At 38.9% G+C, this 24,709-nt stretch overlaps 1 protein-coding gene across 18 annotated transcripts in view; it reads right to left on the bottom strand.

Moving 5' to 3' along the window:
* SCMH1 (Scm polycomb group protein homolog 1) overlaps positions 1–24,709 on the bottom strand; it is a 130,979-nt gene that overhangs the window by 87,971 nt on the left and 18,299 nt on the right. For 5 of the 18 annotated variants that reach the window (XM_070405011.1, XM_070405019.1, XM_070405026.1 and 2 more), the window contains exons 2-4: positions 17,722–17,802; positions 4,344–4,412; positions 3,894–3,917 (exon numbers count right to left, since the gene is read on the bottom strand). In XM_070405011.1, coding sequence (XP_070261112.1) covers positions 3,894–3,917; positions 4,344–4,412; positions 17,722–17,746 — 118 coding nt within the window. In that variant the 5' untranslated portion in view covers positions 17,747–17,802. Of the gene's footprint in view, positions 1–3,893; positions 3,918–4,343; positions 4,414–11,182; positions 11,313–17,721; positions 17,805–24,709 lie in introns of those variants that run through there. The other 13 variants (XM_070405017.1, XM_070405021.1, XM_070405023.1 and 10 more) reach the window with 10 other exon arrangements.

Here is a 24,709-nt window from a genome sequence, read left to right as displayed (position 1 = left end):
ACATGATAGTTACATCTATTATTAGGAAACTAGAGGCCTGGTGCATGAAATTCGTGCACAGGAGGTGGGTGGGGCGGGGGGCAGGTCCCTCAGCCCAGCCTGCACCCTTTCCAATCCAGGACCCCTTGGGGGATGTCCAACTGCCGGTTTAGGCCCAATCACTGCGGCAGTCGGACATCCCTCTCACAATCCGGGACTGCTGGCTCCTAACCGCTCACCTTCCTGCCTGCCTGATCACCCCTAACCACTCTGCATGCCTGCCTGATGCCCCTAACTGCTCCCCTGCCTGCCTGATCGTCCCTAACCTGCCTGCCAGCCTGGTAGCCCCTAACCACTTCTGCCTGCTGGCCTGATTGCCCCTAACCACTTCTGCCTGCCAGCCTGATCACCCCTAACCACTTCTGCCTGCCAGCTTGTTGCCCCTAACTGTCCTCCCCTGATGGCCTGGTCACCCCTAACCGCCTCTGCCTTGGCCCCCACCACCGTGACTTTGCCCAGAAGGACGTCCAGATGGATGTCTGGAAGACATCTGGTCTAATTAGCATATTACCCTTTTATTAGTATAAATAATATCCCCCAAAATGTAAAGTACAAGAGATCCACTTAATTGAATTTGTGAATCCCTTTCTCTAATAGTTATTCATTCAACAAATATTTATTGAACACCTACTATATGCCAAACCTGGTTCTGGGCACTGGTGATATATACATAGCAAAGAACAAAGCAGACAAAGTCTCTGCCCACAAGAAGCTTACATTCCAAGGGGGAAGAAAGGCAATAAATAAACAAATAATATATATCAGTTGGTACCAAGGGTAACACAGATACTAGATAATAATTATATAATTCCTGGACCTTTTCAATAAAGAAATAATAAAGCAAAGTAAGAGGAAAAGAGAGTGCCGAGAATGTGTTGGCAATTTAGATAGGATGGTCAAGAAAGGAATCTTGATGAAGTGATAGAAAAAATAAGACCTAAAAGGTTCCTCCAGCCTCTCCTTCAATACTATAATGATGAGAAACTCATTATTTGCTATTGTTTAATGGTACAAATGGATAGACTTTAACTTTTTAAAAAATTTATCTTTATTGTTGATAGTATTACAGATGGACACAGACAACAGACTTTAATTTTTATAGTCAGCCAAAGTCTGCCTTCTTGTAACTCATAGTCTTTAGACCAGAAATTCTACTCCAAGATTACTGTCTGAAAAGTGTTCCACTGTTTATATGTATCATAATTTACATAATTTAACAGCAGTATTTGTTGAATACTACTGATGGTCATTTAAGTGTTTTCTACTTTTTGATGGGTATCTGTCTTTGTGCACACATCTTTTACCATTTTTTAAGATTAATTCCTCAGGGTAAATTCCTAAAAGTGATATTAATGAACAAAGACTATGCATATTTTATATTATAATACAATTCTTGCCAATAGTACATGAGACTATGTTTCTTGCAAAAACTGTTTTAACCATTTCCATAATTTTGATAAATTTTAGTGAGGAAAAAAAGAAAATACACATGCTTTTATTTGCAATTCTTTGATTACTAATAAAGTTAAAGATCTTTTTAGCTTATCAGTCAATACTTATTTTATTTTGCCATTTTCACTGAGGTATTCTGTTTATTCAAGATTCTAAGAGTTCTTAGTATATTAATGATATCAGTCCTTTGTCTATCATATATGTTGAAGACATTTGTCTTAGTCCAGGGGTGGGCAACCCCTGGCACGCGTGCCAAACATGGCATGCCAGTAACTTTTGCTGGCATGCGAAACCCTCTCTTATAATCTTACATTTACAATTTTTTTCTTAATATCAACTTTTTTATTTTTCAGATAAATTCAGTGTAGGTGCATCTTACTTAGATAAATAAATAATTTTACATAACATGTATATATTAAAAATAAATGTATTTTTCATCATCATATACTGTGTTTTTGTCGCTCGAATGAATGTTATTGTTTCTTCAAGGTTCTTCACATACGTACACCTTAAGAGAGATCAAGTAGGCGTAACATGTTCTCAAGAAATTAGGGTTGGCATGCAGAAGAATTTTGAGTCAGAGATTTTGCTGGTTTTGGCACGCACTCACAAAAAGGTTGCCCACCCCTGTCTCAGTCTAATAGGATTTGCCCTTATATTCTTCAACCTTTTTTTTTTTAATGGCTTCTAGTTTTCATATCATACTTTCCTTACTTCAACATAATAAAGTATTAACCCATTGTTTCTTCTAGGATTTCTCAGGTTTCTTTTTTTTTGACATTCAAATGTTTTATCTATTTGGAATTTACTCTGTGAGACAAATGAGGCAAACATGGAGCTTTCTTTTTCATCTTTATTCAATAAGTGTGCTTTAACATCATTTATTGAATAAATCATTTTGTCCACTGATTTACAATGTTACATTGATCATATGTTAATTTCTTATATATACTTGGATCTATTTCTGGACTCTATATTCTGTTCCTCCCATCAGTCTATTCCAGCACCTGGAATACTTTGTTTCATATAATTTCATAATCAACTTAAGTATCTGATAGAACAAGTTCTTTTCAAAGTCATACCCTCAATCCTATGTATTCTTGGCATTTCAAATGGTTAATAAGTTGTGGCACATCCAGCATTAATAAAACCCAGTTATTCTAAAATGTCCAAAGCTAAATTTTTGAGATACATAGTTCATTCTCAAAAACATTGTTCATAAGATTTTTAGATCAATAGCTTGATAACTGTTAATTTATCATCTAAAGATAAAACACCAAACCAAAAAAATAATTTCTGGCTTTACCTGTCTTCCCAGGTAAAGAAATCCATCCATATCCCTGTCTCCTATAACATCATATTCACACCTTTATTTTCATGCTCATCACATTTTATCATAATTACTTATGTAAGGATAGGGGCTATCTTTTATTAATTTTTAAAAATCATCACTATTTAACAAAGTACCTGGAACTTAATAAAGGCTAAATAAAAGCTGAGTGAATGAAAAGAAGCAATCAAGTAATAGTCCTTCTCTTTTCTGGACTAGTAAATTCACACCTGGCATAGTTGCTGAATAGCATTAAAATAATAATCCTCCAACACTGAAAAGTATTTAAGTATTTAAGATGTTTTCACATTCATTTAGCTTATGTAACATTCTTAACAACCCTGTTAAGTAGGCAGGATGGATTATTATCCCTGTTTGACAAGTCTAAAAACTAAGGATCACAGTCACAAAGTTTCTAAGAGGCAGAGTTGGCTTTCAAAGATCCCAGAAGTTCTGGCTCCTAGTCTAGTGTTCTACTACTTTATGTTATCTTTATCAGTGGGCAGTGAAAGTAATGTTATTAAAAGAAAAGGTGGAGGAAGCAAATAGACAATAACAGAGCTGAACAAATGAAGTAGCAGTAACAAAATATATAAAAATACTTGAATAAAAATTGATAAAGGCATCGGGCTATCAATATACATGTAATATGTAGAAAAATTTTAAAGAACTCTAAGAAGTTAAGACTGATGTTTATATAGGATCCTTGAAAACTGATAGAGAAATATCAATATCAATATCTATCAAATCCTACTCCTAAAGTATACTATGCAGGGATGAAAACCAAATGCAATATTAGCCTGACTCTTGTTATTTGAATTATGAGGTTACTTCCAGTTTGGTTCAGTTCCCATGCTCCTTGTAATTAAATCCCACCCTCTTCGTTTTTGTTAGCTTGGTCTGTGGCCTCCTGATAAAGAGGGTTTGACATAGCAGCAGAGATGAATTACATGGGCTCATTATGTAGATAAGAGCACAGGATCCACTAGTTTTAGATAGACACATGGAATTCTTTTCCTAGTTATAATCTAATCACTGGTTTAGTAACAGAAACACAAGAAAAATATCTTACCTAACTCCAGGATGTCAGTAGCTTCTATTAAAGAAAAAAATGTTATAGCATAAGTCATCATGACAAACGTCCCAAAATGATAGAAAGGTGAAAATCGGGGGGTAAAACGAGGGCTTGAGAGTTCCAACTCTCTCATTTTAAAAGACATTAAGTTTAGTAGTAATAGCTGTAGAAGTACTGGTATACCACCCAAGCCTCTTAAAAACTATGGAAGTCCAGAGAAGCTAATGAACTATGCCTAAAGCTATGGAGCTAATTTGGGATTATCTGTACTTAGAATCTAAAATTCCTGATTTCCAGTTCAAAACAAAGCATATTGCTTTTGACAGATACCTCTATAAATGACAATATTTGCTTTTGTTTTAACCAGTGAATATTTTGTACACTCAAAGGTTTTATGGTAAGAGATGCCAGATAAGTCTTCCATGCTAAACAGAATATTTTTCTTACCTTGATATTGGGATGCAGACTCCAACAGATGACCATATTTGTGTTTTCTAACATCGTTCCAGTCTATTTCTGTGGGAAATAAAAAAAGAAGTCATGTGCAAAGAAAATATAAGATTCAATACTTCTCCAATTGAGGAGTATGTATTAATAGTTTCTGATAAAGTACTTCTGAGAGTCTATTCTAAGGAAATAATTCAAGATACAGAAAAAAAGGTTTTTATTTTAAAAGCTTCCGTAATGTTTATAAATAACAAAAAAGGGCGGAGGAAATACATAAATGTTGAAAAGAGAAGGCTAATTAAGCTATTCCAATACATTCACTTGACAACGTATTTTGCAGCTCTTAAACTTTTACAAAGGCAAAACAATAAAACAGGAAAATGTTTAGGTTATAATGTTATCTGTTAAAATATGGGATAAAATTATATTCATGGAATAATAACAATTATGTAAGAAATGACAAAGAACACCCCTGTTATGAGCTAATTTGTGTCCCTCCAAAATTCATGTTGAAATCCTCTCTAGTATCTCAATGTGACCATTTGGAGTGTCTTTAAGCAGGTAATTAACTTAAAATTAGGTCATTAGGCTGGGCCCTAATCCAATATCACGGACATCCATATAAGAAGAGAAAATTTGGACAGAGACTGGGACAAAGAAAAGATGATGTAAAGACACAGGGATTTTTTTTTTTTCAAATACATTTTATTGATCTTTTACAGAGAGGAAGGAAGAGGGATAGAGAGTTAGAAACATCGATCACCTGCCTCCCGCACACCTCCTACTGGGGATGTGCCCACAACCAAGGTACATGCCCTTGACCGGAATCAAACCTGGGACATTTCAGTCCGCAGGCTGGTGCTCTATCCACTGAGCCAAAGCGGTTAGGACTTGTATGCATGCATATAAGCAAAACCAATGGACACAAGACACTGGGGGGGTGGGGTGAGGGCAAGTGCCAGGGGTGGGGTGGGGGGGTAGGGGAGGCCAGGGGAAGGTCAATGGGGCAAAAAAAAAGAAAAGAAAAAAGGAGACATATGTACTACTATCTGTAATACTTTAAACAATAAAATAAAATTAAAAAAAAAGACATAGGGAGAAGACAGACGTCTATAAGCCAAGGAGAGAGGACTCAGAAAGAAAATGACGTCCAAAACCTTGATCTTGGACTTCCAGCTTCCAGGACTGTGAGAAAATAAATTTGTATTGTTTAAATCACCCTATCTGTAGTCTTTTCCCCCTTTCTATTTTCTAATCTCATATATTTTAAATTTTTCTATAAAGAGGATACATAACTTATATAATGGAAATACATTTTCCTTGTTTGAAAATTTAGATTCGTCTACTGACCATCTACCACTTTCTCACCATTAATCACCCATCACGTTTTCACTTCTCTTCCTACCCAGCTCAGATTCCATGATCTCTCATTAAAATCACTTCCTGCAAACACTCTGGACCCCCTCCAAGCCTCAATCCTAACTGGTTTAAGCCACTTATCCACCTATACCATGCCTATCCCAACAGTTCATTACTGAAGAAAAACAAATGCAAGTTTACTAGTCTCACTTTAAACTCATGGCCATAACTCTCAAATGCTACTTAACACCATCTGCAAATCACACCACATTCTCTACTAAGTTTGCTTTTCTACTTTCCAAAAAACAAATTCATATGCCCTTCTCTCCCCTCATACTCCAAATATTCCCTCCCTCACCTTTGCCCTTAGGAGAGTACATTAATTCAGGGTTCTTTGAGAAAACAACAAAAAGGGATAGGAACCTTCTACATGCTGCTCATTTCAGAAAGGTACACATCTTATTTAGTGGTATACTAGTATCCCCATTGCATAGTATAGTAGTAGGTTCTCAGTTAACATTTGGTGAATGAATGAAGCTACTCATTCATCATTCTTTCTGACTGTTCTCCTGTTGCCTTGGATAAAGTGTCCTTGTTTTTATCAAAAGTCAACCCTCAATTCTTGCTCCAGATCTCATTTCTTTTCCTCCTCTTAGGGCTTTGCAAATACCGCCCTTCTAATAGATCATTTGCATCAGCATTCTTACTACTCCTTCACCTATCAAAACAAATAAACAGAAAAATCAAACAAACACCACCTCTTAATCTGACATATCTCTCTCCTGCTATGTCCTTTAATTTTTCTCTCCTTCATAGGAAAACTTATTTTATTTTTTTCCAATGAAAATGAAATGTTTTAATTATTTCAATTAAAATCCAACAAATATGGTTGGATTATATTTTAAAAAACAAAACATGCTATTTACAAGAGATAAACCTCAAATATAAAAAACGGAACAACAAAAGAATATACCAAAAAAATACTGCCAACAAAAATGAGTTGAAGTAGTTTATTAGGATCAGATAAAGTAAGCTTTAAAGCAAAATATTTCACTAGGTATAAAGAGGTATATTTCTTTTTTTTTCTTTAAACAATAAAAAAGGGAAAAAAAGGAAAACTTATTTTAAGAGTTGTCTATAATCACTGCCTTCTTACTTTCTTACATTATCGCCTCATTCAAATAGGGTTTTTCTGCTCACTACTCCAGTAAGATAACTCCCAAATTCCTATTTCCAGCACTGACCTCTTCTTGGAATTTCACACTTAATATACAATTACCTACAGACCATCTCTACATGGTTATCAATCAGATATTTCAAACTGAACAGATTGAAACAGTCTGGCTAAAACAAAATGGCCTATCTTGCCAACCTGTTCCTCTTTTTGTCTTCCCCAAACCAGTAAGTGGCATCTCTATCACCTAGTTGCTTAAGCCAAATATCCTTGAAATTATCCTTGATGCCTCTATTTCCTTTACACGCACATCCAGTCCATCAGTAAGTTCTGTTGGCCCTTATCCCAAATCCATCCACTGCTCTTAATCTCATCATTCACACTGTAGTTCAAGTCACCATTACCTCTGACCTGGAAAATTACAACAGCCTGGTAACTTGTTTTCCTTTTTCTACTCTTGCCCTACTCCAACATATTCTCCACACAGGAGTTAAAGTGAGCATCCTTTTAAAACATAAAATGTCATTTATCTGCTTGAGGACCTCCAACAGCTTCACACTGAGTTAAGGATACCTTACAAAGCTATGCCGGATCTGGCTCCTGTCACTCCTCTGGTCTTATGTGTTATGACTTTTCCCTTTTCAACCACATTCCAGTCGAAGTGGTCAGTGTTCCACTCCAAGTATGTGCCTTCACTCCTGGTTTGAGGTCCCCTGTCTTTCCAGTAATTTGCCATGTCTGTTCTCCTCTAATTATTAAAATTTACAAAGTTTATCAGGCTTAAAAATTGCTGACAGAGACAAAAAATATTAGGGTATCATAACTGAATTTATGTTTAAAGTTTTTCACAATTATTTTTATAATTAGAAGGAATGTATTCTTAAAAATTATATACCAATATATAGTGCATTTATTTATACAATTTTTTCAGTACTATATGACTTAAGTAAAGATGAGCTACCAGTATATGTAAAACTGCTTCATGAAGCCACAATAAATAGAAATGAGGTTGTAAGATCATTAATAAAACAGTATTTCAAAGTGACTAATGCAGTTTAGAAGAAATACTTTAGTAAAGACAAAAAACAAAAGCCAGACTCAATGGTGAAGAAAAATGAACAAAATGACTTTAACTCAGTTGAAAGGTACCAAATAAAGTTCAATTCAAAACAATGAAAAAGGAACTTCTGAGAATATTTGAAACTCCTGGGACAAACTAGTGGAACCTAGAAAGCAGCACACAAAGAAGAAAAGGCAAGAAAACAAACTACTTTACAAAATGCTTAATTTTAAAGCATCACCATAAATTACTCAATGGATAACTGTCCCTGTATCAATTCCTAAATGAACAGAATACAGCATCTGATAGAATTCCATATATTTAAAAAGGAGCTAGTGCCCAGCCAGTGTGGCTCAGTGGTTGAGCGTCGACCTATGAACCACTCAAAAAAAGAGGCCATGGTTTGATTTCCGGTCAAGGCACATTCAATCCATCAGTAAGTTCTGTTGGCTCGGTCCCCAGAGAGGGGCATGAAGGAGGCAGCTGATCAATTATTCTCTGTCATCATTGATGTTTCTCTCTCTCTCTCTCCTCCCTTCTTCTCTGAAATCAATAAAAATATATTTTAAAAAAAATTTTAAAAGGAACTAGTCATATAACTTTTCAAGCATTCTAAGAATAATGGCCATGTTTCAGAGTATATGTAGCTACTATTTTTAAATAACTAGTTTTGTTTTATTTCCTTTTCCCAGGCAGGGTATTTCTTCTCTGGTAGTCCTTTTCCCAGTTAACAGTAACAATTCAGAAACCTGAAATCCTTTTTAATTGTCTGAACTCCCTGGCCTTCCAAATCAACTAGGTTATCAAATTATATCAGTTCTACCTCTAAAATGGCCATCTCCTCTGCTCCTAATCTGAGTTAAGTTTGCATTATCTCACCTTAACCAATAAAAGCAGTTACTTAATTCCTGTTTGATCTCACTTCCTTTCAATCCATACTTTGGTATTAATTTTCTAAAATACGGATAGGATAAAACTTACCACTACTTCATTTAAAAGCCTTCAAAGATCAAGTCCTAAACTCTATCTAAACATAACAAACATGTCATACTGTTTCATATCTCTGGACTTTCCTCTCTTTCTCTATTTGAAAGAGTCCTATTTATTCATCATGGGCAAGGACAACTGTTATTTTGCAATAGTTTTCTGCTAACATCCCCAAGGAGAGTACAGGAACAGCTCTACCTCCTATTTCTATGCCTGTCACAGAGTATCAGAACTAAATATTACTAAGCTAGTCAATATTGCTGAGACTTGGCACAAAGCAACCACTCAAAAAAAGAAAAAAAAGTTTGTCTTTTTAACCAAACTCAGAAATAGTTACACAATGAGAGAAAAATTATATGTATTAAGAAGTCAATATTTAAATGCATGCTTTCATAAAAACAATTTTGACATTGAGACTGATACTTAGATACAGACATCTATAACAAGGCACTTGTCCTTTAATCTATAAGAGGAAGAAAAATACATATTGGACAATGCCATGCTGGACAACTGAAGTTCAGTGTGGCTGAAGCAGAAGGGAGCATGATAAGAGAAGTAAAATATAGTTAGTATCAGTGGCTATATTTTTTACTATAATGGAGAATGCAGATCTACAAGTATCAAGAAGTCAATGGGCAGAGAAGCAGAGGTGAGGGATGGAGGAGAGAATATACCTATGGCCTATGGGACCTTGGTTCTCAAGGCCCATATACACCCTTGCTTTACACATGGCTTTGGTTGTTCAACCTCCTTAGTGATTAAAAGAATTATAACTATTTCAAATGTAGAGACAGAAGAAAAGACTTTAGAGAAAATATGATTTTAGTGTCAAGTGAAAGAGCAAGCTTGACTTAATATCGGACAAATCATCCACCTTAGAAACTATGCTTAAACATAAAGAGATTTTAGCTTTAAATATTTCAGAGATGGTTCTTAGTTTTCACAAATCTCAAATTTTACTAGAATTTAAACTCTGAATTTTATAAGATATCTGTCTATTTAATTCAACTAATATTATTAAAAATATCATTATAAAATGGTAAGAATGTATATCTTCCAGAAATGGCTATAAGTTTTAAGGACATCCTATACAATAAAAGTCTAATATGCAAATTGTTCCCTTTGGTGGTCATTCGACTGAGAGTTCGACTGCTCGCTATGATGTGCACTGACCGCCAGGGGGCAGCGCAAAACATGGTTGGCATCGGCGACGTGGCGCTGGCAGTGGGTGGCAGTGGAGGTGCTGCTGGCCCTGATGGGCCCCGATGAGAGTGGGACCACAGCGGGATGGTGGAGCAGGTGAGCGGGAGGCGCCAAGCCAAGGTGGGTGTGAGCGAGGGCTCAATTGCCCAGCTGATCGCCCCACAGATGGTGACCAGCAGGGGCAGCGGGGGCGGGGCTGCCGCCCGGCTCCCAGGCACTGAGGGAGCCAGGCAGAGGGCCTGGCTCTGATCGATCACCCCGCAGGTGAGATGGTGGAGCAGGTGAGGGGGCGGCGCCAGGCCAAGGCTGGGTGCCAGGCAAGGCTGCAGGGCTGCGGGGCTGGAGGCACAAGCTGGGGCTGAGAGGCTGAGGGCGCGAGCTGGGGCCTGATCTCCGCAGACCACCCCGAGGGACCCCACCTGTACATGAATTCGTGCACCAGGCCTCTAGTTTAAGTAAAATAACATAATGCAAAGTTTCTAGCATGGTATCTAACACAGAGAAAAAATTCATTAAATAGGTTTTCTTTCTTTCCTTTCTTAATAATAATCTCTAGTGTAGTTGAACCATTACAGAAATATTTTTAAGTATTTAAATAAAAAGCAAAACTTCCACCCAGCCACATGGCTCAGTGGTTGAGCGTTGACCTATGAACCAGGAGATCACCATTCAATTCCAGGACAGGGTACATGCCAAGGTTTCAAGCTTGATCCCCAGTGGGGGGCATGCAGGAGGCAGCCGATTAATGATTCTCTCTCATCATTGTTGTTTCTATCTTTCTCTCCCTCTCCCTTCCTCTCTGAAGTCAATACAAATATATATATAAATAAATAACACTGAATGTCAACTATAATTGAAAATTAAAAAAAAGCAAGCAAAACTTCCAACCTCCTTTCATGACCTGGAAAATTCATGCTAATGACAAAAATGACATCATGGCTAACAGAAAAGGATAATGAATAATCTAACTAGTAGTGAGAAATTATCTAAATTCAGTCCTTGCTAAGGCTCTTAATCCCTCTTACCTCCAAGACACGAGGGTAAAAAGATACTTACCACTAGGCTGCATAGTCAATGAACTAAAAACTGGACAAGGTATTAAGAAGTTTGGGATTTATCCCTGGATTCACCAATACCTTGCTCTGACCTCTGACAAGTCAGTTTCTCTGTATGTTAATTTCTCCATCTGTAAAGTTGGGGTGGGAAAGGAGGAGACATTTATTACCCTGTAAAGTACTGAGACTTTTAGTTATTAACAAAATAGGCTACATTATTAAAAAAGTAGGACAGACACAATTTTTTTGCCTATTAGACGATCTCAGTGTTAGACAGTACCTTATAGTAAGTACCACAGGTTTAATTTATCTAAGCCTCAATATCTGCAGAGATAAAGAATATAGATACTTGCTACATTTGTTTCCATGAAAATGTATAATCCTATCTAATAATAGACAAACATGGTAATTAACCGTACCTCCGACACACTTCCCATTGGCTAATCAGGGTGATATGCAAATTAACTGCCAACCAAAATGGCGGCGGGCAGCCAGGCAGCTGTAGCGAACAGGAGGCTTGCTTGCTCCAGTGATGGAGGAAGCCAAGGTTCCCCGCCTGCCACCGCCCAGCTCTGAGCTGCACTCTAAGCAACTATGTTGCAATTATAGAAGCTAAACAATCCCCAGAAACCTGCTTTCAGCCAGCCGGGCCTCAGAGCTGGAGTTGCAACAGTGTTTCAATTATAGAAGCTAAACAAAGCCCAGATACCTGCTTTCAGCAACCGAGGTCTCAGAGCTGGAGCCGAGCCTCAGAGCTAAAGCCGGCTCTCAGCTCCAGTGACAGCCATAGAAAGTAAATAAATCCCAGAATAAAAGAAAAAAGAAAGAAAAAAAGGAGAGGTTGGGAGCTTCAGTCACCCACCAGCCTGAAAACAGCCCTCAGCCCCTCACCCAGACTGGCCAGGCACCCCAGTGGGGACCCCCACACTGAAGGGGGTGTGACCAGCTGCAAACAGCCATCAGCCCCTCATCCAGGCTGGCCAGGCACCCAAGCGGGACCCCCACCCTGATCCGGGACACCCTTCAGGGCAAACCAGCCGGCCCCCACCCATGCACCAGGCCTCTATCCTATATAGTAACAGGGTAATATGCAAACTGACCCTAACAGCAGAAAGACTGGGAATGACTGGTCACTATGACACACACTGACCACCAGGGGGCAGATGGTCAATGCAGGAGCTGCCCTCTGGTGGTCAGGGCGCTCTCACATGGGAGGAGCTCTGCTCAGCCACAAGCCAGGCTGACGGCTGCCAGTACAGCGGTGGTGGTGGGAGCCTCTCCTCCCTCCTCAGCAGCGCTAAGGATGTCTGACTGCAGTTTAGGCCTGCTCCCCACTGGCAAGTGGACATCCCCCGAGGGCTGCCGGGCTGCCAGAAGGATGTCTGATTGCCATCTTAGGCCCAATCCCCCGGGGAGCAGGCCTAAGCCAGCAGGTGGACATCCCCTGAGGGGTCCCAGACTGAGAGAGGGCACAGGCCGGGCTGAGGGACCCTCCCTCCCCCCCCCCCCCCGAGTGCACAAATTTTTGTGCACCGGGCCTCTAGTCCTATAGAATAAAAGCCTAGGTGGTGTCACTTGTGATGTCATCACAAGATGGCTGCCACAAGATGGCCAGCAGGGGAAGTCAGTTGGGGTTGAACAGGCCAGCAGGGGAGGGCAGTTGTGGGCAATCAGACCGGCAGGGGAGGGCAGTTGGGGGTGACCAGGCCGGCAGGGGAGGGCAGTTGGGGGTGACCAGGCCAGCAGGGGAGGGCAGTTAGGGGTGACCAGGCCTGCGGGGGAGGGCAGCTGGGGGCGACCAGGCCTGCGGGGGAGGGTAGTTGGGGGCAACCAGGCCTGTGGGGGATGGCAGTTGGGTGCGACCAGGCCGGCAGGGGAGGGAAGTTGGTGGCGACCAGGCCGGCAGAATAGGGCAATTGGGGGTGACCAGGCCAGCAGAGGAGGGCAATTGGGGGTGACCAGGCCAGCAGGGGAGGGCTGTTGGGGATGATCAGGCCAGCAGGAGAGCAGTTAGGCATCAATCAGGCCAGCAGGGGATTGGTTAGGGGGCGAGCAGGCAGGCAGGCAGGCCGGCGAGCGGTTAGGAGCCAGCGGTCCCGGATTGTGAGAGGGATGTCCGACTGCCAGTTTAGGCCCGATTTCTATGGGGCCTATACCAGATTGGGGAGGTCTGTTTGACCTCCCAGATTGGAGAGGATGCAGGCCAGGCTGAATTTTGTGCATCGGACCTCTAGTATAAATATAATTTCCAATTAATTAGGTTAAGCCAGAAAAATCGAAAGATATTCAAACACCATTAACATGATGTAATGAACTGATCTGTGATCCCACAAAATTCATATGTTAAAGTTCTAATCTCCAATGTGACTGTATATGGAGATAGGGCTTTTAAGGAAATAACTAAAGGTAAATGAGGTCATAGGGGTGGAGCTCTAATCTGACAGGACTGGTGTCATAAGAAGAGAAAGAGATACCAGAGATATCTCTCTCTCCCCCTCTCTCCTTCCTCCTTCACTCCCTCCACAAAGACATTCAGAGAAAAAGGCCAGATGAGGACACCTCTCTATAAGTCAAGGAGAGATGCCTCATCAGAAACCAGCCCTGCAAACACCTTGACCTTGAACTTCTAGCCTTAGGAACTGTGAGAAAATAAATTTCTGCTGTTTCAGCCACTCAGCCTGTGGTATTTTGTTATGGCAGCCCTCCCTGTCTAATACACATGGTCATAGGACAAATGAGGCTGTAGTAATTCTTTGAGAGTACTTCATACAACAGTCGTCAGTTTCCAAGTTGCTCTAAAGAACCTTTAATCTTTTTTTTACAAAATAAAAACAAAACAAAATATTGAACTGAAAGTTAAATTTATTTATTTTTTGTTCATCTTCACTTAAGGATTATTTTTTCCATTGATTGTTTTAGAGAGAGTGGAAGGAAGGAAAGGGAAGGGAGAGAAAGAGAAACATTGATGTGAGAGAGACACATCAATTGGTTGTCTCCTGCATACAGCCCCGACTGGGGCCAGGGATCGAACCTGCAACCCAGGTATATGCCACACCGGCCAGAGCTTGAAGTTATAATTTTATTCTGTTTTGAATATCAACTTTATTTTTCCTTACAGTACTTAGGCAAATAATTAATTGTACTGAGCCTCAGTTTTTTAATCAGTAAAACAGGAATACAATCTTAATGCTACTTGCTTCACTAAGTTGTTGTGAAGAACAAATGAAAAAATGACTTTAAAAGTGCATAATACAAAGTGCAAAATACAGATAATAGAGATTATTCAGGAAAAACTTGCTGTTTTCAGAGAGAAAACTCATAATATAATGTACTTACAAAAAGGACATTAGAACCTCCTGTTACTAGTTAGCCCCTAAGGATTCTAATACGCACAATATTAGGACAAACATAAGTTTTGACTGAGACCTTTAAAAATTATGGTAATGTGATCTACTTGGGGGAAGTGAAAATGCCTCTTGTTTATTTCAAAATACAGTAATGCCACTAAGGGGCTGGAGTAAGAAGAGTAACCTGGGTCCTTTGATGTCCAGAGCCCTGAAACATTAAGACAGGAATCTTTGCAACATCCTAGAAAATATAACCTCTTTTGATTTCTGAGAAGAGTGCAGGAGCATAGACTAGGGACATCTAAAGCAGTGCTATCCAATAGAACTGTCAGTGATAATGGAAATGTTCTACATCTGTATTGTCTAATGAATAGCCATTAGTCACATGTGGCTATTTAGCACCTAAATGTGTCTAGAATTACTGAAAAGCTGCATTTTTAATTGTATTTAATTTTCATTAAATTTAAATACATGCATGTTCAGTGGCTACTATATTGAACAGTGCAGATCTAGAGAATGTAAAGATTCTAGTATTAGAAACCTTTGAGATAAAGATATATATAACAGAAAAATCTACAAGGCTATGGAAGCATCCTTTTGAAATGTGACAAAACAATTACAATAGGTCATACCTTGAAGCAAGAAAAAAATTCTTCATATATTGTGATATTAAGAAGAAAATCAGCCCTAGCTGGCTTGGCTCAGTGGATAGAGCATTGGCCTGAAGACTGAAGGGTCCCAGGTTTGATTCCAGACAAGGGCACATGCCAGGTTGTGGGCTTGATCCTCAGTAAGGATCAAGGAACATGCAGGAGACAGCCGATCAATGATTCTCTCTCATCATTGATGCTTCTATCTCTCTTTCCCTCTCCCTTCCTCTCTGAAATCAATAAAAAAAAAAAAAAGAGGAAAAAAAAATCAGCCCAGCCAGTGTGGCTCAGTGGTTGAGCATTGATCTATGAACCAGGAGGTCATGGTTTGATTCCTGGTCAGGGCACATGCCCCGGGTTTTGGGCTCAATCCCCAGGGTGGGGCATGCATGAGGCAGCTGATCGATGATTCTCTCTCATCACTGATGTTTCCATCTCTCTTTCTCCCTCTCCCTTCCTCTCTGAAATCAATAAAAATATATTAAAAAAAGAAAAAATCAGTTGTAAATTATCTCTTATATATTAAAATAGCAATAATAATTATTATTAGCATTATATAGCTCTTATTTTTAAGTGTTTACTATGTGCCAGATATTGTGCTAAGTATTTCAGTAAGACCATCCTCCCCTGTTTGATACCACTTAGTATGGTATCATTATTCATTTTTACAAATAAGGAAATGATACCAGGCAGGTTGATTAACTTTCTGAAAGTTCACAATCAGAAGAAAAGGCAGAATTTGAACAAAAACTATGCTCTTAACAGCACCGTCTTTCTCCTCAAAATAAATAAACAAATGAAAAAGAAACCTTACAAATGCTTCTAACACAAAATAGCCCAGCATGGGAAGAACTACAACCAGATGTGAATGTGGATCTTCTACCCATTTTACTACAGTAAAAACTGAAGTTTGATCTGGACACTGAATAAGATTAGATATAGTCTGGGATTTAATAAGGTAAAATTAAGTTAAACAGAGGATGTTCATAGGAACTATGTTTTAAATTATTCATAGAGCTTGGAAAATAATGCAGGCTTTATGTGCTAGTACATGCACATACCAATGAGAGACAAGGTGAGGAAGGGAAAGGAGGAAAAGAACAGGGAAGGAAGAATGTTTCCCCCAGAAATGTAAGCTGAAAAGTAGGAAAAAGAAGAATCAAATGTACTTCTGAAAACCCATTATGACAAGATAGAAGTCTTTCAGTGTTAGATAACAGTTGTGGTTTTAATAAACCACAATCCTAAGCCGATATGCACAGAAATCAAATTGAAATGTTGAGAGCAGAACAAACTGTCCCACTGTGGTCATGGATGACAAGCTACAGGGAGGCAGGAGATAAGACAGAGGACTGGTCTGGGATGTGCCACTAATCAGCCACTCTCTGATTAGCAAGTATTCCTAGTGCCTCTCACCTGATCCTCTGCCTCCAGCTTTCCATTTATTTTGCTCCATTCATAGATGAGCGTGATGGGATGGTAATATTCCTCTGGGATGATCCGCCAGAAGAGGGGCGAGGGGAGGCAAGCTAGGCAATCACATTTGCCAAGAAAGCAATAAATCCTGTCTTGTGCATGCAGCAGATGTGAACAAAGAAGATGGAGTGAGTCTCTCCTTGGTGACTGTCCCTCCCCCACTCTCTCTGTAGCAATTATGCATCTCTGCAGTGCAGAGAGAACCTCAGAGAATATCAATATTTCCTTTAACAAGCAAAGCAGCTAACAATGAGCGGCTAATGAAAATGCAGAGAAGCCATACTCTCTTTGTTGCTTCTTGAACAAGATTATTGGCATCAATGGTGCCACATCATACTTCCTGGAAATGCATAGTGTGTTAGGACAAAAGCCAGTAGTTTATTATAGATGTAAAAGAATAGGGTAAGGTACAGAGATAAGTGACAGGAACTGATTGAGATGAGAATAGAAAAGTAGGTAGGCAGCAACTTGTGTAGAGCCTTGTTTGCTAAACTAAGACAATGGCATATTACATACTGAAGCGTTTTATGTCATCCTAAAGATCATGTTAGACATTCAATATCAAGATATATTGAATTATTAATGGTATTTTACATCTATAAAGGGGCTTTAACTTTTTTCACAGACTTTTACATACATTATTTCCAATGTTCATACAGCTTCCATACTTACATGTTTACTAAATTCTGATACTGATTATGAACTTATGATGTGAGAAGGGTAGGATTTAGAGGCAAAAGATCTAGGACTATATCTTGCCATTCATAGTAATACAATTTTGAATAGTCTCATAACCCTTCATTGTTTCCATGAAATAAGAATAGCAATAGTACCCACTTCATAAGATTACTGTAAAGACTGTATGAAATAATTCTGAAGAGCACTTTGCAAACTATAAAGAGCTGCATAAATAACATGCAGGACTTGTCAAAATTGCAGGATAAATTGGCAAGAAAGGGTGAGATTCTTTTATTCACTCTAGTTGTTTTTTTGTGACACATCCATTAATACACAGCCTAATAGAGGGTAACTCTCTATTTCTTTTATGTATAAATACAGGTTCTGACCTTTTCGAGGATCTGATTTTTGCATGGTACCATCAGCTAAACCAAATAGGGAATCGTTTTCCTTTAGTAAGATGGAGAAATCTAGAAGCAAAAGATAGAAAAAATTAGAAATGTGAACAAACTATAGTAGACCAAAGAAGACAGACAGTGAAATTAGGTTTTTATCAGAGGAAACCAGCAGTCTGGACACCCAGACATAATTTCCCAAGGGCAGCAATATGGTTGGGTTTCCAATTTCCAGGATCCTTCCCTCAGCTTTGTGGATTCAGAATCCTAATTATGTTACAAATAGAAAAGAATCTTGACAGATCTATAGGCCATTGAACAATAATGGGTAAACTGAAATGTTCATTTATTAATTTACTGTGAGAAATATGACAGCCACATGAACTAAAATATTATACACTGAAAACTACAAAACACTAAAATAAAATTAAAGAATCTATAATAATAAAAGCATAATATGCAAATTGACCAAATGGCTGAACAGCAGAACCACCATCCAGACGACCACACTACGACACGCACTGGCGCCAGGCCAGCCAAGGCGGATGCGATGCGATTGGTCAGGGGGCCCCGCCATTGCCTCATGATTGCCCCGCAGAGGGAGGCCCAAGGCCACCAGCTGGCAGGGCAATTGATCAGGGAGCTCCGTGATTGCCCCGCAGAGGGAGGCCCAGGCCACAACAGGGTGGGTGGGGCTTCCCTCTGTGGGGCGATTGATCACGGAGCCCTGGCCGGGTGGGCGGGGCCTCCCCTCCCTCTGTGGGGTGATGGATCCTGGTGCTCCTAGACTGTGAGAGGGTGCAGGCTGGGCTGAGGGACCCTCCCTCTGCAAGTGCATGAATTTCATGCACTGGGCCTCTAGTACATAAATAAATGGAAAGACATCTGTGTTCATAAATTGGAAGACTAATATTGTTAAGATAACAATAATACCCAAAGTGATCTACAAACTCAATGCAATCCCTTTTAAAAATCCCAATGACGTTTTTTGTAGAAATATAAAAAACCATCCTAAAATTCACATGGACTTTGAAAGGATCCCAAATACCTTAAACAATCTTGAAAATAAAGATCGAATTTGGAAGATTCACAATTCCTGATTTCAAAACTTATTACAAAGCTACAGTAATCAAAACAGTATGATCTGGGCATAAGGACAGACATATAGACAAATGGAATAGAACAGAGGACCCAGAAAAAAAGCCTAACATATATGGTCAAATGGTTTTCTACAAAGGTGTCAAGACCATTCATAGGAAAAAGATACTCATTTCAACAAATGATGCTGGGAAACCTGATACTCACATGCAAAAAAAATGAAGTAGAATGTTTTCCTTACACCTTATACAAAAATTAACACAAAATGCATCAAAGACCTAAACATTAGAGCTAAAATTATAAAACTCTTAGGAGAAAACATAAGGGGAAATCTTCATGGATTTGCAATGATTCTTGGATATGACATCTAAAGCAGAGGCAAACCCCTTAATACATTGAATTTCATTAAAATGAAAAACATTGTGTATCAAAGGACACTATCATGAGAGTGAAAAGACAACCTACAGGATGGGAGAAAATATTGGCAGATCATATATCTGATAAGGGATTAATATCAATTTAGAATATATACAAGAACTCCTATTGCCCAGCCAGTGTGGCTAAGTGGTTGGGCATCAACCTATGAACGTGGAGGTTATGGTTTGATTCCTGGTCACGGCACCTGCCCAGGTTGTGGGCGGTGTTCAGGAGGTGGCCCATTGATGATTCTCTCATAACTGATGTATCTCTCTCTCTCTCTCTCTCTCCCTCTCCCTTCCTTTCTCTGAAATAAATAAAAACGTATTTTTAACAATTAAAAAAAAAATAGAACTCTATAATTCAACAACAAAAACCCTCAAAGAACCCAATTAAAAAAACGGGCAAGGGAACTGAACAGACATTTCTCCATTTATCTATACAGATGGTCAATAAGCATACAAAAAGATTCTCAACATCATTAATTATTAGGGAAATGTAAATCAAAATTACAATGAGATACCACTTTACTAATGTCCATTAGGATGGCTATTATGAAAAAAACAATAATAATAAGTGTTGGTGAGGATGTGGAGAAACTAAAACTCTTGCAAATTGCTAATGGGAATAAAAAATGGTGCAGCTGTGGAAAATCTCAGAGAGTTGAACAAAGAATTACCAAATGATCTAGCAACTCCACTCTCAGGCATATACCTAAAATAACTGAAAGCAAGGACTGACGCTGCTATGAACACTGTCCACTAATATTCATAGCAGCATTATTCACAATAGCCAAAGGGAAGAAATGATTCAAGTGTCCATCAATAAATGAAAAGATAAACAAATGTGGTATATTCATACAATGGAATATTATTCAGCCATAAAAAGGAATGAAATTCTAATACTTGCTGTAACATGGATGAATCTTAAAAACATTATGCTAAGTGAAATGAGCCAAAATCAAAGGGATAAATATTGTACAATTGCACTTATATTTGGTAACTAGAATAGGGAAATTCATAGAGGTTTGGTAGGGTGGGTAATGAAGAATTATGATTTAATAGGTTCAGAGTTTCTGTTGGGATAATGAAGAAGTTCCAAAAATGGATGGTAGTGAATGCTACATAACACTGAAATGTACTTAATGAATTAAAATGGTAAATTTTATGGCATGTATATTTTACCACACACACACAGAAATTAAACAGGCAACAGGTGAATCTGCATCAGTCCTATTTTGACAGTCCTATTCAACCAATTCGTAACAGGAATACAAAAAGGTTCACAGGGACTTTCAAGTAATTAAGTATTAGAGTCATAGCATTTCCTTTCCTGAATAATCCTAGATGTAATCTATCAATTTTCTCTCTGACCTTCCACTTAGCATGTTTCCAGGCTATCTTTTGATAGACATATCCTTTCGTTGGCTAATGTGGCTATCTGTATATAGCAAGTGGTACAGATAGGTTTTGGATTTGAATATTAACTCTGTCACTAGCTATGTAAACTTGGAGAAGTTACTGTCTCTGGGCCTCAGTGTATGTATCTTTAAAGTGGAAATAATAGTATCTACTCCAAAGGGTCTTTGAGGGTTAAATGGCATTATCTATTTTAATGAGTTAATATAAATAAATATCTGATAGGAAGTACTTCCCCACCTCCCTAACTTTTTGTCCTATTACTGATTACTGAGAAGTCAGTCAGTTCTCTGTATATTGGCTCTATTGGCATCCATACAATCATCACCACAGTTCTCTGTAGTTTAGAGGATCTTGCTAATATCTGTATCAGAAACCTTCTCTCAAAAGACCAAAAGAAAATGCAGATAAATTCATTTCTGTCTACCTCACAGACCTCTCCTTACAGGATTCCATCCTCCCTGAGGACAGAGACTGTCAGGCTTATTTTATATCCCAAACATTACCTAGCAGAAAAAATAACAGTCTCGGTTTTTTTAAATTGAATTTTCAACAATTCTAAGTTTTTACAACAGAATCTTACATAAATTCCCAAGTATCCAAGTTCTATTTCTATACTTGTAGAATAAAAACAATAAGGTAAAACCAATAAGTATGATTCTCTTTCAGTGATAAGAACCTATGTAAAGTCTAAAAGGTGTTAGGTTTGACAGTTATCATTTCAAAGCCTGCTACACTATAACTGGCTTGCATTAAAAGTGCCAGAAATAAAAGAGTAAATCCAACATCCCACCATGAAAACATTCAATACTAAAGTAGATATAAGACAAAATTATATTATACAAATTAGAAAAATATCAATTTAATCTCCACTTAAAAAGCAGAACATCAAATCACATAATGATCAGAGGATAGCATCAAATAAAAATTCATATTCCTGATTTACTCCTAAATCACACTGGTCAGACATTCAATTTCACCTTGCCTGATTAACCTAAACTCCTTCAACAACACCAATTAGGATTACCATCAGTATAAATATGCTGGATATAAAACTGGGATTAGGAGACAAGAGAACCATAACAAAGCAACTGAAAGGTTACAAGGAAAGGAGGCTAAGATCACTTTTCTAAATAAACTTTCATATTATTAATTTGATGAACCATCATAGAAGAAGGGAACCAACTATGTGCTAGGTTCTGTGCTAAGCACTTTAAAATAAAGTATAATACCCATAATGGAAAGTACACAAATCCTAAGTACGGAGCTCAACAAACTTTTACAATGTGTCTCCAAACCAAGAAAGAGATCATTACTAGCACCTGAAGTACTCCTTTTGCTTCCTCTCTGAGTCATTACTCTACCCAAGAGTAAACAATGCCTTGATTTCTATCATTGTAGATTAGTTTTGCCTGTTTTGAATGCTATAAAAATAAAATTACATCACATGTACTATATTTTATGTACACTTTCTTCCACTCAACATTTTGTTTGTGAGATTTATTCATGGTGCTCCTACTAGGCATTTTTATCTTTATTACCTGATTTAAAGCACCCAATAATTCTGACATTTTTAGGTTAAAAAAAAAAAAAGCCGAGGTTCTGATATTAAATAAGATTAAGGTATCCAGGGTCATATGGCTACTAAATGGAAAGGCTAAAGTTAAAGATGGTCTCATTTCAAAATCCATGCTCTTTTAGGTTCCATTATGTTTGCCTAATATATAGTTTAAAAACAACAAGAAGTCAATCCCTTCCCTAGTTTAGTTATCATAGGCCATATATGTGTAAAGAGGCTTGGCAAATAGTTACTATGCAAATGTAAGAAATTATTATTAGCATAAAGAAGGAGCTACCCAGAGCAATGGTCTTCAAATCTTTGTTTTATTGTGGATCCACAAACTTAATTCCTGGTATTTTTATAACAATATGCATTCCTGAAAAACCTTATATTCTGTAAAAAATATCTACTAAAAATGGGCTTGTGGGAAAAGGAAAATTAGAAATAGACTACTAAAAGCCCATGGAACTTTGTATCCTTTACACACACACAAACACACACACACACACTATAAGGGTCTGAGTCATTAAGAAAAGGTCAAATTAGACTCAACAAACTAAATTAAAAAGAAGTGGGGGGGGGGGGGGAGAAAGGGTACAATCCATTTTAGAATACTTTCCACCTAAAATAATTTTTAAAATAAAGTTTTAATGTATATTGAATAAAATAAACTTGTAACTATTCAGAACATTAAGCTTCTAAAAAAGTGACTTATTTCCCCAAGGTTTCCTAGAGTGAAGATTTGAGTGCATGTCACCATCTACAGACAGGAGTTACTTAATAAAAGCTTTTCATGGTGACAAAATTAAAATCTGAGGTCAGACTCATATGGCTTTGGGGACCCATAAGAGACTATTAACTCATTTACCACTTTCTAAAATTGGTTCATACTGCCCAAGCAGACCTTTAAAAGATGTCTATGCTACATGGTACCAGCAATCTCAAGACCAACTTTATTCTATTAGAGTCTAATAGGACCGAGTCCTGTATAGAAAACTACCTCCTTAGCCGAAACCGGTTTGGCTCAGTGGATGGAGCGTCAGCCTGCAGACTGAGGGGTCCCGGGTTCGATTCCGGTCAGGGGCGTGTGCCTGGGTTGTGGGCACATCCCCAGTGTGAGATGTGCAGGAGGCAGCTGATCGATGTTTCTCTCTCATCGATGTTTCTAACTCTCTATCTCTCTCCCTTCCTCTCTGTAAAAAATCAATAAAATATATTAAAAAAAAAAAAAGTCCTCTAGAATTTAAAAAAAAAAAAAAAAAAAAGAAAACTACCTCCTTAGACATAGAGCCCTGAACTAGATTAAATCCTCCCCTGCTTAGGCCATGGAGACATTTGAGACCATTATGTTTTCTATGTACCAAGAATCTGAGAGGTAACTTAGACCTAAACTTTGTCTGGTTCATTCTTTGTCACTGAGTAGTCACCCTCTTCAGGGCTTCAAATTCTTCACCTGAAAACTAGGAGGTTAGAACTCTATAGTGCTTTCTCAGGAAGGTCTTGCCTCTGTTTCCTCATCATCCACTTCTACAAATATCTGATTTTATAGCTTCACAGAAAAATAAGGAAAATTATTGAAATAAGGAAAACTTATCATATCAGCTGTCTTCCTGTGAGCTACTCAGGCAATTACCCTGACACCCATTTCTGGTTGGGAAACTCTGAGACTACCTTTCTTCATCTATACCAGTGGTTCTCAACCTTCTGGCCCTTTAAATACAGTTCCTCATGTTGTGACCCAACATTTCGTTGCTACTTCATAACTGTAATTTTGCTACTCTTATGAATCATAATGTAAATATCTGATATGCAGGATGGTCTTAGGCAATCCCTGTGAAAGGGTCGTTCAACCGCCAAAGGGGTCGCAACCCACAGGTTGAGAACCGCTGATCTATACTAATAAAAGGGTAATATGCTAATTAGACTGGACATCTTCCAGACATCTTCCGGAATTCCTCCCGGACAAAGCCATGGTAGCAGGGGCCGAGGCAGAAGCGGTTAGGGGTGATCAGGCCAGCAGGGGGGAGCAGTTAGGGAGCGATCAGGCCGACAGGGGGGAGCAGTTAGGGGCGATCAGGCTGGCAGGGGAGGGCAGTTAGGGGGCGATCAGGCTGGCAGGGGAGGGTAGTTAGGGAGCGCTCAGGCCGGCAGGGGGGAGTAGTTAAGGGGCGATCAAGCTGGCAGGCAGAGGTGGTTAGGGGTGATCAGGCTGGCAGGGGAGCAGTTAGGGGCATCAGGCTGGCAGGCAGAGGTGGTTAGGGGCAATCAGGCAGGCAGGCAGGCAGGCAAACGGTTAGGAGCCAGTGGTCCCAGATTGCGAGAGGGTGCAGGCTGGACTGAGGGACTCCCCACCCCTGTGCACGAATTTCATGCACTGGGCCTCTATCTAGATAATAAAAGCCTAAGTGACTGGTTATGGCAGAACAACCGGTCGCTATAATGCTCACTGTCCACCAGGGGGCAGATGCTCAATGCAGGAGCTGCCCCT

Source organism: Myotis yumanensis, unplaced genomic scaffold (assembly GCF_028538775.1).
Source record: "Myotis yumanensis isolate MYYU_CA2020_CCGP unplaced genomic scaffold, mMyoYum1.0.hap1 SCAF_2, whole genome shotgun sequence".
NCBI lineage: Eukaryota > Metazoa > Chordata > Mammalia > Chiroptera > Vespertilionidae > Myotis > Myotis yumanensis.
The sequence above is the reverse complement of the archived record's forward strand: the minus strand, read 5'-3'. Positions and strand labels throughout refer to the sequence as shown.